Genomic DNA, 15,262 nt, shown 5'->3' with positions numbered 1-15,262 from the left:
TTCTCTTCCTCGCTCAACAAAATTGAAAATTCTTTGATGAATTTGAGGAATTATAGGTGTTTTATGAAGCTTATATTTGATTCTTGGTATTTGATGTGGCCCAAGTTGCTCAAGCTGATGTAAATTCTTTTTTGAATCTGTATGTGAGAGATGTATGTGATTTCATACAAAGTATGATTTTATGTTTTTATCTTTAAGGCAACATTGCTAATGTTTGATTTTATGTTTCTTTAATAACTAAGTATTTGTCTCAGTTGGAATTCCTCTGTTTGTCTATTAGATTAGAGTTGTGTTGAATTTTGTCTTGCTGCATTCAAGAAGCCTTTTTTGTCCCTCAGCAAACTCATGCATTCCTTTCCAAGTTTCAGACCTTACAAATGATAGTCTGAAAATAGACAAGCATGTTTGTACTCAAAGAACCACATGGAATTGCTCTCGTATACTATATAGTCATAAATACCACATAAATTACCCACAAATCATTAGGCCACACTCAACATATCCTAATAAAGAAACTGCTCAAATATCAAAACTGGTTTCAAAAATCCATCACAATCAAAAGCGAATGAAACCCGCTATTTATGCTTCGGCGAGTAATGATTGTCGTTGGGATTCCTCCTTCCACTGAAAACAGCTAGTGCCTTCCTTATGGGAGGCTGCAAAGGAGCTTTTTTATCAGTATGGTGGCAGAAGATGAAGTCATTGGTAGTGAATACGTCATCCCCCTGCAGATGTAACATATAGTACAGTCAGATATTTGATAGCTAAGCAATAATCCACACATCAATAATCAGAGGCAGTCACAATTCAGGAACACCAAAGAGTTTGAAAAATGACCTCCTTATTTGCTTTCTTCTTTGTCTTTGGATGAAGAAACTTTTGTGGGAGTTGATCTTCACGTAAAACGAGGTTCTTAGTAATGGCATCCCTTCCACCTTGAGGTAAAGGCAGTGAAAACTGCAAACAACCAAACATCAAGATGCATAAGCGGACATGAGCAACGAAACTTTAGGTGAAATACCAAAAGTAGAACATGAAATCACAAATGCACATATCTTATGATTTCCTAACAACATATATTGGGATGGGATATGTTGTCCTCACATCCTAATTCAGTCATGAATTTGTGAACAAATTGCATGTTTGTGTGATCCCAGTACCAACCAACAATGTTAGTAGCATACAAATGACCATAAAACACTCATAATCAAGGAAATATTATCTTCATGTTAAAAGACTAGCGTCCAATAACCAAGTGAAGAGTATGCAATATATGTTTGGTAAGTACCACTGGGGCAACCAAAATGTCTAACAACCAATGGATGGTGACCTTCATATTAAAGAGGTTACACGTGCTTTACTTGCAATAATCCAATAGATCTAAGCTACCATAGATGGTGACCAATTCCTGGTAAAAGCTGATATAGATATACTCACTCTTGTGCCACGCAATATGATCCGAGGACGACGAGCTGCCAGAACAATGCCATTTTCACCAACTGTAACTGCTACCTTGCGCAAAGTACCACCGTTTCCACACTTCGGACAGAAAATTTTCCCAATTTCACCAGTCACAGTATTGCAGGCATGGCATTTCAAAATCCACCTATCAAAGATGACACCACAGAAGTTCATGATACAGTTGTTTCATCAAGTAATTTCAGAAACTGTAGTGAGGGGAAGAACAAATTTAAATCCAATTGGACCAGCCTATTTCTCACCGTTCCATTCAGATCCTATGTGAGATATCTCCAATAAACATCATGGTAAGGATAATTATGCAATGGGAAAAAGTGTATCAAATATATACCTATGGAGCTGTCGGATCTGCATTCCGCCAGGTGCCAGCAACCGTAAACCCATCTGCAGAATAACATTCTGCATTGCAAAATCACTAGTTATACAAGCTACACTGGACTCAGACAAGGATCTAAGCATCCAGCTCTGCTCACTATGATCATCATTCAAATTGGATGTATCAACGCTTTCGTTAGTCTGACTTGAGATTTCCAAGTGATCCAACTCTTCATTTATCATTTCAACTTCACCTCCTTCAACATCCAAATTCACATTATTATCAGTTGTAGCTTCCTCTGCTTCGGGATCATAAGCCTCTACATCATTGAGCTCCTTTCCTTCTTGAAGAGTCCTTAGTTCATCTTCTTCCAGCCTTGTTTGCTTCAGGATTGAAGAGAGGCCTTCATCACCATTCTTCGCCTTTGTCATCTCACTCGCCTCAGAAATTCCATTTTCAGGACATGCTTCCTTAGAGTCCACAGGCAACGATTGATCCTGGCCTCTAGCTTCCTCAAGTATGTCGCCACTTGCATTTTCCTCTGCATCTTGCTGAGCATCCTTTTCAGATAATGCCTCATTGGACTCACGTCTAGCTTTTCTTCTCAAAAACCTCCTATGAGTACTTCGACTGACAGCAGGCATCCAGTCCCCAGCATTATCATCAAACTGTCCTTGGGATGCATCAATTCCGTCCGAAACCATCTTCTTCCCTTCAATGTTTATCTCTTTCTTCTTGGGAAAATTTCTCCTAGGTCTCCTTTCAATGCCCAAACCATCCTCCTGATTTTCAGAATGAGCATCACTTTTAACTTCCACTGCCGAACCATCAACAGAACGACTATCAGAATCCATCACATTCAGGCTTATATTTTTCAACGGAAGAATTCTTGAACTGGGGTTGACATTGTCCTCCGCAGCATTTTCCAGAGCTTCCCACTCTTCCAAATTGGGCACATTATTGCCCCAACCCGGCAAGTCCTTCTCAGGCAACCTCCTGACATTGACTGTGTGAACTGGGGGAGGGCAGTCCCGGAGATTTTCAGTTCCATGTATCTGAGCCTCCAATGTATAAGTCAGAGCAATAAGCTTGAGATCCACATCTGAAAGCGTCTGTAAATCCCCAGTAGCCCTCGCAAACTTAATAACTGTCCAAAAAAAAAAAAAAACACAGAAACCCATCAAACCCAATTCCCACATACATTCAACCGCCTCATACATCACATACTCATATAAAACACCCAACAACAAATCCATAAAATCATCTCATACCAATACTTCTCAACCATGATTGCTTGAAATTAAGCAACAATGCATACTAAAGCTTCAAGCTTTCACAGGTAAACATAGTTTTATTGATACACATACAAAAATAAATTACCTTTGTTGAGAGCTTCCGGGGAAGGCTCCATGGTTTGGACTTGGAAGGGAACAAAGGCTAGCCGGTGGCGGGAAACAGGGTCACGGACCTCGTCCATGACCTCGGGGACGGAGACCAACTTGTCGGCGCGGTGGCTGAGGCTCTCTCCGCCTTGAATGATGGCATTGGCATCGACCACTGCTATGGCTATGCCCTTAGAGGGCTTGCAGCTCTCCACCAAAACTTGGGTTGTGGCATTTGACTCCGAGGTCTGGGGCTTTGGCTCTGCCTGCTTCTTCACTATGTTGCTCCAGCCTGAGATTGGAGCTGGGTTCGCGTTGGGGGTCGGGTTCTGGTCTTGGGCTGGGACTGGGGCTGGGGCTGGAGCTGGGGCAGTTGCGTCGTCCATGGTTGTGTTCAACGAAATGGGGGACAGGGGAGGCTGATAAACCCTAAAGAGGCTGTGTGTTTGTTATGCTTGGGGAGGAGTAGGCAAGCCAAACGCTAGCGACGTCGTTTGATGTAAGGGATTTCCCCATTTTGGTTATTTGATATTGGCTTTTATTTATTTATTTTTATGTGGCTTTGTTAAATAAAAATAATTAAAAAAATTATGTTCTAAAAACTAAGTAATAAAACCTCTTTTTGTTTTTGTTTTCAATTGCTGCTTTGCTTTTCTTGGGTTATGCTTTCTGCTCTGTATGCTTGCAATACAAAACTGGAAGAAGAAAAAAAAAGGTTACGATTGGTGACATCTTTTTTTTTTTTTTAATAAAAAAAGGAATAAAATTAAAAATGTCCTTTTGCATTCTTGCCCTAGTTCTTCAAGGTTTGTCATAGACCAATTGTATCAACATCTCAAATGGAAGAGAAACTCACGTATATAGTATACTAGTTGTATATATCGATTGTTTCTTTGTCATTCATCACGAACTTATCATGTAACGAGTGAAACAAATGTATATAACCGAGATAGCCAAACTTTTCTCTTAAAATAGAGTGTACTGCCATTCAATGTGAACTTGATTTTGCCATTTCTCCTTGTTACTAGGCCCAAGGTCAAACTGTGGCTAGTTTAGGTTGTTACCGAGCCTTTTCCAAGACCCAATAGCTTGTGTTTGTGTGTGTGTTTTTGCACACAGGTATAACAGTCAACACAAAGAAGAATGGAAAATAACATATAGATACTTCAATTTTTCTTTGACAACAATATATAAAACACACTACACAGAATCGCCCCGAGTGAAAAAAACAAGGGGTATAGAAACTGAGATTGCCATAAACCAGAGATTATCATGCTCTACTCATAACAATCTGTCTAAGAGCAACACTAGACAAATGGAAGCTGTTAGTATGAAATTTGTATTGTCATTTCCTAGACTCTAGCATAGGTTGGGAGTTAGTGTGTGAATATCGTTTACTAGACGTTTTGGCGCAACACATTCAATCTTAGGTTTCCAAAGCATGACTTGACCGATATGAGGAATCTGATTTCAGGTAAATCATGACATAATCATGCATTCATTATAGGATTCCTAGTTTGAGTTTTTTTCACTCAAAGTATTTTTATCTTAATCTTATTTTTAATAAGATTAGATTTTATCTCTTGAGATTACTTTCCTAGTTCAACTCTATTTTAATTAAAGTTAAAATATTATCTTTTCCTATTGTGACTTTGCTTGTTGCTCACCTCTTAGTTAATTTGGTTTAAAGAGAGGCGTCATTACTTTGAGTCCAATGTGAATCAAATCTCTTATTGATGATAGGTTGTGGTGCAATAGGAAATTGAAGATTCGTGGCCTATTAGGTTTCTCTCTCTTGAGAGATAACAAGCCTTGTATAAAAGATGATGTGCCATTCTTTTATTTGGACAGCTTTTGAGATATTTGTTCTGAGCATATAGAATTCTAAGAAAAGCTGTTGTGCGTATATTTGAGATAAATCATCAAGTGTTCAATGTTTTACTTGGTGATTTATCAAACACTTTAATCATTCATATTGCATTCATATGCATGTCGGTGACTCATACGGTTGAGGGCACCAAGACCGTGGTGGCGGTTTTCCTCCGGTGAGCTTGAAGCAATCGTGGCCAGTATTGCGTTCAACATAAGGAGTGTCGAAGATCATCCCGTGACAGAAGTTGAGTTACGAAGAAGTCGGTAAACATTATCTAGAATGTGTCTAGGATAAGTGTGTGAGTACTTCTTGTAATCATCGTTCTATAGTGGATTTGTGTTGGGTGAGGAGTCCCGTGGATTTTCCCCAGAGGTGGGGTTTTACCACGTAAAATAATTCTCTGTGTGTTCTTTTATTTTATGCCCAGCACGTTACAGGATTGATAAGCCATATCAATCCTGCTACCAAAGTTTATTTTTATTTATTTGATTAGAATCTTAAATTGGCATATTCACCCTTCTCTAGGCATTTTGAGTCATCCTGCAGGTATTTTCAATTGGCATCAGAGCAGGTTGCTGGACATACTCAGCAAGATCTAACATACCTTAGGATGGATCGTGCCTCGGGCTCAATTGCACATCCACCATATTTCGATGGCAACAACTATGGCGCTTGGAAGGCCAAAATGAAGTCGTTTCTTTGGTCCTTAGATGAACGTGTATGGAGCACAGTGGTTCATGGATTTCCTAAACCCACAAAGACGATCGGAAAAGGAGATGAAGAAACCACAGTCCTCAAAACTAGAGAGGAGTGGACCACTGCAGAAGTCACACACAGCACTAATAATCAAAAGGGGTTAAATGCTTTATTTACTGCTGTCTCTTCCGATCAATTTGAATATATATGTGCTTGTGATACTTCTAAGGAAGCTTGGGATATTTTGCAGGTTACTCATGAAGGAACAGATACTGTCAAGGGAGCCAAGCTTCAAATGCACACTTTACAGTTTGAGACACTTATGATGGATGAGAATGAAACTTTTTCTGAATTTTATGCTAAACTTTGTGTAATTGTGAATGCTTGTTCAGGTTTAGGTGAAAAAATTCCAGAAGATAGAGTTGTGAAAAAGATTTTGAGATCCTTGCCTCAACGGTTTCAACCAAAGATCACGGCTATTGAAGAGATCCGTGACTTGAACACCTTGAAAGTTCAAGAACTCATAGGGTCCATACAAACCTATGAGATGAAACATCTACCTCTTAAAAAGAGCAAAAATGTTGCGTTCAAGGTTGTGAATGAAGAAGATGATGAGCATTCAAATGAAGATTGCAGTGATGAGGAATTAACGATTCTCACAAGACGATTCATGAACTTTCTCAAGAATCATGATCCAAGGAGTCGAGATTCAAAAGGTATAAATTCTAAAAATAGGTTTGTTAACTATACTGATGGTGGATCTAAATTTCGCAGGTTAAATGAACGAAAGAATCCAAGAGAAAAGGTCAAATGTTTCGAATGTGAAGGCTATGGACACATATCTTCGGAATGTGCCAACACCTTAAAGAAACAAAAGGATGGCAAGAATAAGGCAATGCATACTACTTGGAGTGATAGTGAATCGGAATGCGAGAATGATGAAAAGACGGTTGCACTTATAACCACAGTTAGCTTGGATGAATCACGTGAGGATGATGATTGTACAGGTATAAATATTGAGTTTATCATGAACAAATATGATGATTTGTTGGCTGCATCTCAGAAGCTCAGATAAACAAAATAGTGAGCTCGTCAAAGAAGTTCTTGCTGAAGCTGGAAAATTGCAGGATTGCAAACGAGTTTCAATCCCCTGATGCAGATTCCGAAAAGGTAAGTGCAGGTATGAACGAAAAATTGATGTTTTTGCAGAAAAAATTGACTGATCAGAATAAATTAATTGCTTCTCTAACTTCTGACAACAAAGCCCTTGAACTTGAACTTAAAAATTCAAAAGAAAGGATTGTTTCTTTAACCATTGGTGCAGAAAAAATTGACAAGATGATTAGCATGGGACGAAGAGATGGTGACAAACGAGGCTTGGGATTTGAACCAAGTAATAAGTCTTCCGCTGTGTCTAAAACAAAAACTCGTGGGCACATAAGACCGAGATGCAATAAGCTTCGAAACGAATTTGTTCGTTCAAATTCTCATGGCATGGGTGGAAAAGTAAGTATCCAACATAAGATTTCAAATCTTATGAAAGAGGTAAACCGCTTATCCAAACTATCTTCTTTTCATTGTTTGCCGTCAACTAAGACAAAGTTAGTTTGGAGGAAAAGGAAAATCATAATTGTATGTCTTCCTCCACTAATGTTGTGCATGAACCCGTTGCTTTAGAAAGTTTGGATCTTAAATGTATTGCTGCAAAACCCTTGGATAATCTTCGATTTGACACTCTTAGAAAGTCTTTAGGTATATGTGCTCTAGATTAATTTGGAGTCTATTGCATGCCAAAGCCTCTTTCATGTTTTTTGTTATTTCAATTAATTTCTGTGTTTATAAATCTGTCCAGCTCGTGCAAGGATTGTTAAGGTGTATCAATCACATGAATCTGAACGTATTTGTTGATCTTAGATTGGGCTCTAACATTGCACTATATTAAGAACTTACACTCTCAGCTTCACACAAAGGTTTCCATTGTCTTGGTGCATTTATAAACTTCATTAAATGATCTATCCATCTATTTATTTTTATTTTTCACACCACACTCTTTTCCTTGAAGTCCTTTGAATATCTCTTATCATGCACTTGTCTCTCTTTGGATTGCCATAACACTACTGTGCGTAAGCTCTTGATCTGTTTATAAAAATAAAATTATAATAAAAAAAAAAAAAAAGGGTGTCAACCACTCATTGCTCAGTAACCGGGCCTCTTGTCTAACCAACGTCGAGGTTCGAGTCAACAGGTTGTGATGGTTTGCTATCCTTGCTTATCTTTGGAGCCTTCATGATTCGGATCAGTATTTCCCCAGGGGTGCTTCATCACCCAGTTGCCTCCAGTCATCTGACGTAAGCACACTGATTGACCATCCGTTACATGGATCATGTCGAAAGCTAGATAAAGTGAGCCACAAAATTCGTATTAAAAAATATATATATAAATTGATCTTCTTATACTTACTATGCACTTAGTGTTTGTGCAATCTTTGGTGGGATTCGTCTTGTGTGGACATATTTTTTGTGCTTAATTGAAAAAGAGTTCATTTAACACATTTGCTCCTTGATGGTAGACTCATTTGATGCCTTTTTATCTTTCACCATGACTGTGGTATGCCTCTACTGTTCTCTGTGAGTTTGTGAGTCTTGTGTGCTGTCGTGTGTTTGTCCCTGACATGCTTTGCTTCACATGCGTTCAAGACAACAAAGGGTTTGTTGCTTCTTTCATTCTTTACCCACAAACTTGGCATGTTTATGAATGGAAAATAATTATATCTTCAAGAGAACTTTGGGTCTGCATCTACAGTATGTTTTATGTCTTGATTGTTTTGAGCTTTCTGTCTTGAGTGTATTGCTTTTGTTTTTGTATGTTTTGGTTCTTAGCAACTTCTCATTATTTCTCTATTTTCCTGTCGCTTATCCAAAAAAAAAAAAAAAAAAAAAATTCTGTTTGTTTTCAAGATAAAGCCTCTTACATGCTTTATTGGTTATTCTCTATGTCTTTATATGTTGGGAATGCAATCTGATTTTTTTTATTTTTTATTCCCTCTTATATATGCTCCCTTATGTTCATTATTTGCCCTTTGGATTTCCTGACAAAAAGGGGGAGAGATTGTGTTGTGGAATTAAGGGGGAGAGATTGTGTTATGGAATTAAGGGGGAGTTGTGTTGTAATTTGCTTTGAATTACATTTCTTCTCCCACATGCTTCACTGGTTTTGTTGTTTCATAATGTGCAGGGATTCAGGGCTTCAAGCTTAGAATAAGAATTCATTTGTTAAATCCCATGTAATTTCTTTTGAGTTGTAATAGGTGTTTTGTCTAGGAAATGTCAAAGGGGGAGATTGTTAGTATGAAATTTGTATTGTCATTTCCTAGACTCTAGCATAGGTTGGGAGTTAGTGTGTGAATACCGTTTACTAGACGTTTTGGCGCAACACATTCAATCTTAGGTTTCCAAAGCATGACTTGACCGATATGAGGAATCTGATTTCAGGTAAATCATGACATAATCATGCATTCATTATAGGATTCCTAGTTTGAGTTTTTTCACTCAAAGTATTTTTATCTTAATCTTATTTTTAATAAGATTAGATTTTATCTCTTGAGATTACTTTCCTAGTTCAACTCTATTTTAATTAAAGTTAAAATATTATCTTTTCCTATTGTGACTTTGCTTGTTGCTCACCTCTTAGTTAATTTGGTTTAAAGAGAGGCGTCATTACTTTGAGTCCAATGTGAATCAAATCTCTTATTGATGATAGGTTGTGGTGCAATAGGAAATTGAAGATTCGTGGCCTATTAGGTTTCTCTCTCTTGAGAGATAACAAGCCTTGTATAAAAGATGATGTGCCATTCTTTTATTTGGACAGCTTTTGAGATATTTGTTCTGAGCATATAGAATTCTAAGAAAAGCTGTTGTGCGTATATTTGAGATAAATCATCAAGTGTTCAATGTTTTACTTGGTGATTTATCAAACACTTTAATCATTCATATTGCATTCATATGCATGTCGGTGACTCATACGGTTGAGGGCACCAAGACCGTGGTGGCGGTTTTCCTCCGGTGAGCTTGAAGCAATCGTGGCCAGTATTGCGTTCAACATAAGGAGTGTCGAAGATCATCCCGTGACAGAAGTTGAGTTACGAAGAAGTCGGTAAACATTATCTAGAATGTGTCTAGGATAAGTGTGTGAGTACTTCTTGTAATCATCGTTCTATAGTGGATTTGTGTTGGACTGAGGAGTCCCGTGGATTTTCCCCAGAGGTGGGGTTTTACCACGTAAAATAATTCTCTGTGTGTTCTTTTATTTTATGCCCAGCACGTTACAGGATTGATAAGCCATATCAATCCTGCTACCAAAGTTTATTTTTATTTATTTGATTAGAATCTTAAATTGGCATATTCACCCTTCTCTAGGCATTTTGAGTCATCCTGCAGGTATTTTCAGAAGCAACCCTATTCAAAGCAGCATCCACAAGCATCAACTAATGCTCTCATGGCTGCATCCAATTTGGTTTTGAGAGCCTTTGTTTAATCCCAAAAACCCTATTGTTTTTCGAATATGGCTGTTGACGTTATACAGGAGTACATATTACATTCACAGATTCACTTGGCTAATTTGGAGTTTTTTAAACAAAAATCCAAGTAATAATAATGGCTATAAAATTTGGTGGCCTCCAAAGGAAACAGTGAGGGAAAGCAAGAAAGATTGGAGAAGAGAGCAAAAGGGGTGGCTTGGCTTAGAAGACTCGCCCTTTCACTATGTCCAAGCTCATCTCACTTGGATCCGTTGCTTGCAATTCGAATGAAATGCCATCCAATTCTCTCTTGAATCTGTCCTTGGAACTAGCATACACCATCTTCATCCTCACCTTTGATGAATCCGGTGACCTAACCCGTGCCACAAAAACATATGCACACATAGGTTTTAGTGTCCAAAGAATAAGAAAGAAGCAAATATGCATCATGAGCGTCGTGTTGTACTTTTAAAAATTACTAATTTTTCCTTCCATACCACCAGTTGTATACAATTATATATCTATTAATTTTTCATGTGATCAAGGAGATAGTCATATAATTATATACAACCGGTTGTACAGAAGAAATACTTCTTAAATACAACTCATGAGACTGACTATTGTATGATGAGCCGTACATATAGTGCAGGATGCAAAATTTTAGCCCTCATGACATGTTTATTTTCAAGATGTTTTCTCAAAGCAAATCTAAGATGAGTGTAGTTTCTTTGTGTGAAGTTAATTACCATGCAATGAAGAAAATCTTGCTTTTCTGGCAGTTCTCTTCGGTAGTGAAATCGAAATCAAAGACAGCATAACGACACTCATCAGCAGGAAAACTGGAGGTGAAATCATCGTAACTCTCATTAGGTTCCCCGAGCTTATCAATCACAATCTGTTGTTGTTCAATCTTGAACAGAATGAATCGATAGTTCCTCTTTGCTTTTAGCTCCAAGAACTTCAGCTTGCAGTCATCGTGCACAGCCATTCCAGAAGCTGCATTGGCCTGTCCCATTCCATCACAAAGCTCAACTATTAGAACCTTTAATTAATTGGTCAATTACTTTGTATACCTATATTGTTCATCAAATTATCACCATAAAATACCTGACTAAGGATTTTTTATCTATTTTTCTATGCGAGTTATGTAATTGCATCATATAAAGAAGCATTTTACTGGATGTTAATTAACACGGGTATGTGTTCTTTTATTTGTTCAAACTATGATTCAAATCGTCAATCTAACATGTTATGTGTTATCATAAACGAATATGCATCAAAATGAAGCAACAAACAAATCTAGCATGAAAAAACAAAAAAGCAGAATCACAGAGCATGCAAATCAATACCGACATTATGGCTATGGTTGAAATCGAATATATCGAATCGATCATTTCTTTAAATCCCCCCCAAAAAATGAAAGGGTACCCTTATAATTGTATATATGATCAGTACAAACCATAATAAATTGGTGTAGCAAAAAGACAGAGAGAATGCAGGCATACCATTTTGTCTCCAATGAGAAAGGGCTTCTGAAATGTGAGAAAAAAGAAGAAGGGAATTGGGGCCTAAGAGAATAGAAGTGGGGGCAAGAAGCACAATGAGAGCCTATGGGAGCAAAAAAAGAGAGAATAGATCCTTGTTTTTGGGAGGCATGAGAGGTGGAGAAGTTGCAAATTTGGAGGCTAAGATAGTGGAGGAGGAGAGAATTTGAAGGACAAAATTTGCTTCTTCTGCTTGATTATGTCCACAATTCACTTCAATGCTTCCACGTTGTAACCTTAATCTGTTATTGCTTTTTGGGATAAATTGCCCCTATTGAATTTTCCTGTTTTGGGTTAAAACTGTTTGTTTGATCATCCAAATTTTGGGAGACCAAAACTAAAAATAACTGACCACAGGATCCATTTTATATCCAAGACCCCTTCTCATGAATATGATAAATTTTGGTGATGGTAGTTGAGTTTTCTTCTTATTATTTCAAACAGGTGACAAGTTGTGATTAATTTATGTACTTTACATTAAATTTGCGTACTTGCTGAAAGTAATCCATAACTAGTCCATGTGAAATGTACAGCTAATCCTGCTTAGAGAGATTTTCCCAGTACTTATCTTCCCACTTCTGCACTTGTTTATTTAAATTGATATTCCTCCTATACAAGTTTCCAAGTACTTGGGGTTTATAGGCAGGAGGCATGGTGCAGGGGCTTGTCACTGATGGACTCTTAACCAAGGACTCTGTCATGAACTTCTTCTCAGACTCAGACGCGGGGCAAGCCATACTCTCCGAGCACAAATGCGTTGCTCCTTCGGGTATTTTCGGCTCAAATCTTAAGAGCTTTGCGTATTCGTTTAACAGATGGAACATGTAGTCATACACAAAGTCCATCTTTAGCTCTTGCTGAATGAAGTCGCTTGCTGCTTTTCCAATTGCTTGTGCCTGTGAAATAATTAATCCACAAGTATTATAAACTATGGAGCACCGAATTTTAGGGTAATGGTCTAGATGGATCACACTATGGACCGTATCTCTAATACAGAGGAGTGCACTTTAGTAAATGTGGTACAAATAGTTTTACTCAGAGTTTAAAGGGGTTAGAGGAGTCACCTTTTGTTTGTGGTTGTTGCCCCAATCTACAGCAAACTTAATGGATTTACATTTGTCGTCGTGCCTTACAGGCCAATAATGGTGCACTGGTTGCAGACTTCTTGTGAAGAAATCATAGTATTGTGGTTTTACAATTAGTGTTACTGAATCACAGGCTAGAATGTATTTCTCACTGACAGACCATGCATATCCCTCAATATAGATCTTGTACCTATATAAATCACATGAGAAAATAAAATGGAAAATAAAAAATCAAAATTTACTAAGCAAGAAGATTTTATTTTATTTACACTACTCTTCTGTGAGACATACCTGTGTGTGCATTGGCTTGCTACATCTGATTGCTTGAAGCCTTGCTGAGATTCAAGGATCCAATCCTGCAATTATACCCAACTAGTTAGTTGATTTAATTGCCCGAATGATCGATTTTCAGATGAAAATCTATATCTTACAAAATGTGCTCACCTTGTTTTCAACAAGTATAGTAGTTTGAAAGAATTTGCTTATGTGTTACCTGGATGAATAGGCGAGCATTCCAATCCTGTGAGTCTGAGACATTGCATTTGAGCAGGTCTTTCCTGCTTTCAGCAACAAAAGGGTTTCCTTTCCAGTATGCATAAGGTTCTCTTTCCATCCATTTTCTCCTGTCATTGCCTTTCTTGAGATCTTTCAACAAACTTTCCCATGGTTTTATGTTAATCTCAGCCCTTCAAAAATGCATGTAGCTTATGAGTAATAAGCGAGCATGATTAAAAACGGTAAAATTCTCTTGCCAGATATCTAGTATATTATGTTGCGTGACTATGAATTTGGACCACCTATACTTGATTGTCAAGATTGACATGTGACATGACAGATTGTCCCCGAGAAATTTCTCATGTCTCGAACATATCTCAGTAAGGATAGTTAAATTGACGAAACATTATTTTTCTTTAAAGTGAAAGGAAATCACTAAGTATAACTTTTGAAACGTTCCAACATGAATGGACATTAGAGAGGTTGGTGGCCTATCATTTTCATGCCAGAATAAGAAGACACAGAAATTTTAAAACTTGCCTAAATTTCAAACTTACCAACCCCAAAAGGACCAATCAGGGAACACAATGTCCTTAGTCCATCTGTCACCACAATACCGGAACAGTGGCGGCACCTGAGTCGAGTTCGGTCCCCGGAAGTCCCTTGATCGGATGACCGGCTTGTCATTACAGTCAAACATGAGCTCCAAGTCAGGCAGTCTCCCAGGGTACCTCCTAAGAAGCTGCAAAATGCCCCATATAGTAAACACATCCCTTGTCTGTATGGACTTCTTATACTTTTCAACATAGGCCTTGCCCTTCACAATCACTAGCCTAAAATGTGCCGTTTCCTTTGCTCTCTCCACCATGTCCCTTGTGATCCCTTTGGCTTTCCATGGCATTAGGTCCTGGTGGATGAACCGAAAATAATCCGGGCATACTGGGCTTGATGATGGCTCAAGATCATCAAGGTTGCCAAAGGTTGTAGGGTAACTTGTTGGGCAGGTTTGTGTGTGGTTAATATTGCTGCCAATAGAACAGTTGAGTGGGAATTCAATCACCTTAAAGGGTTCCTGATACTTGTTGGAGATTAATATGGTTTCGTTTGCAGAATTACCAATCTGAAAATTGGACTGCATGACACACAAAACATGAAACAAAAATTTCAGGGCAAACTAAATTTAAACATTCAGAAAATGACCCAAAAGTCTCAAAACTACATGCTAAAAGTTGACTGAAACTTACAATTTGGATCCAATAAGAAAACGAAATGGCAGCAGAAATTACGAAGAGACCCAAGAAGAGGATGGTGTTAGTGGCAGCAGCAATTGCAGGGCCCTTCGTGAAAGAAGATGGCAGCCAATCTGAACTTGTCCCTTGGAACTGAAAAGGCCTGACCAAGCGAGACCCACGCAACATTGAACTAAAAATAAACGTTGGGCAGGCAGCTCTTTAATTCTTCATACAAAGACAGAGAAAACCCTTGTCTGCTTTAATTCGGTTGATCTGAAATAGAAGACTTGGAGCTCTAGAAGTCTAGAGCTTCAGTGCCCCTTTTGAGTTTTATTTTATTTTACTTATAGTTGTGTGCTCCACCAGAAAAGTCCTTTGATAATTATGAGACGTTTCCTTAGTTGATGGTGAAGATTCTTGGTGCTCCTCAAACTTTGTAATTCTAGATTAATTCTCAGTTGATGGTAAAGAATTAAAAATTTTAAAGGCGTAATTAAAGGAAAACTAGAAAATAGAAAAAGTCAAGAAAATCAGTTGTGACTTTTGTTTAATTGTACAGGTGGGTATACTATATAGATAAGAATTTTATAGGGTAAGATAGAGACAAGAAGATTTTATGGAGCTATGACATCATTTGCATGCAC

The 15,262-nt window shown here is 38.0% G+C and overlaps 4 protein-coding genes across 5 annotated transcripts; 1 reads left to right on the top strand and 3 right to left on the bottom strand.

Moving 5' to 3' along the window:
- Positions 1–404: 404 nt before the first annotated feature.
- On the bottom strand, positions 405–3,668 carry LOC103337478 (RNA-binding NOB1-like protein). The gene is made up of 5 exons (XM_008240646.2): positions 3,176–3,668; positions 1,811–2,942; positions 1,438–1,606; positions 838–957; positions 405–725 (listed from the first exon to the last, which is right to left on the bottom strand). The coding sequence occupies exons 1-5, from the start codon at positions 3,561–3,563 to the stop codon at positions 576–578; spliced, it is 1,959 nt and encodes a 652-aa protein (XP_008238868.2). The 5' UTR covers positions 3,564–3,668; the 3' UTR covers positions 405–575.
- A 1,733-nt stretch (positions 3,669–5,401) lies between these two features.
- Positions 5,402–7,164, top strand: LOC148915191 (uncharacterized). The gene is made up of 2 exons (XM_089041436.1): positions 5,402–6,753; positions 6,874–7,164. The coding sequence occupies exons 1-2, from the start codon at positions 5,661–5,663 to the stop codon at positions 6,918–6,920; spliced, it is 1,140 nt and encodes a 379-aa protein (XP_088897562.1). The 5' UTR covers positions 5,402–5,660; the 3' UTR covers positions 6,921–7,164.
- Positions 7,165–10,219: 3,055 nt separating this feature from the next.
- On the bottom strand, positions 10,220–11,904 carry LOC103337479 (actin-depolymerizing factor 7-like). Of its 2 annotated transcripts, XM_089041435.1 has the most exons (3): positions 11,768–11,904; positions 11,009–11,268; positions 10,220–10,635 (listed from the first exon to the last, which is right to left on the bottom strand). In XM_089041435.1, exons 1-3 carry the CDS (start codon positions 11,768–11,770, stop codon positions 10,485–10,487), a joined length of 414 nt encoding a protein of 137 aa, XP_088897561.1. In that variant the 5' UTR covers positions 11,771–11,904; the 3' UTR covers positions 10,220–10,484. The 2 variants fall into 2 exon arrangements, with proteins under 2 accessions (XP_088897561.1, XP_088897560.1); XM_089041434.1 differs by lacking the exon at positions 11,768–11,904 and having other exon boundaries at positions 11,009–11,277.
- A 291-nt stretch (positions 11,905–12,195) lies between these two features.
- LOC103337480 (uncharacterized) lies at positions 12,196–14,970 on the bottom strand. Its single transcript, XM_008240647.2, has 6 exons — positions 14,631–14,970; positions 13,944–14,518; positions 13,385–13,577; positions 13,183–13,247; positions 12,871–13,081; positions 12,196–12,702 (listed from the first exon to the last, which is right to left on the bottom strand). The coding sequence occupies exons 1-6, from the start codon at positions 14,802–14,804 to the stop codon at positions 12,340–12,342; spliced, it is 1,581 nt and encodes a 526-aa protein (XP_008238869.2). The 5' UTR covers positions 14,805–14,970; the 3' UTR covers positions 12,196–12,339.
- Positions 14,971–15,262: the final 292 nt, after the last annotated feature.

Source organism: Prunus mume, linkage group LG7, assembly GCF_029339155.1.
Source record: "Prunus mume cultivar Tortuosa linkage group LG7, ASM2933915v1, whole genome shotgun sequence".
NCBI lineage: Eukaryota > Viridiplantae > Streptophyta > Magnoliopsida > Rosales > Rosaceae > Prunus > Prunus mume.
The sequence above is the reverse complement of the archived record's forward strand: the minus strand, read 5'-3'. Positions and strand labels throughout refer to the sequence as shown.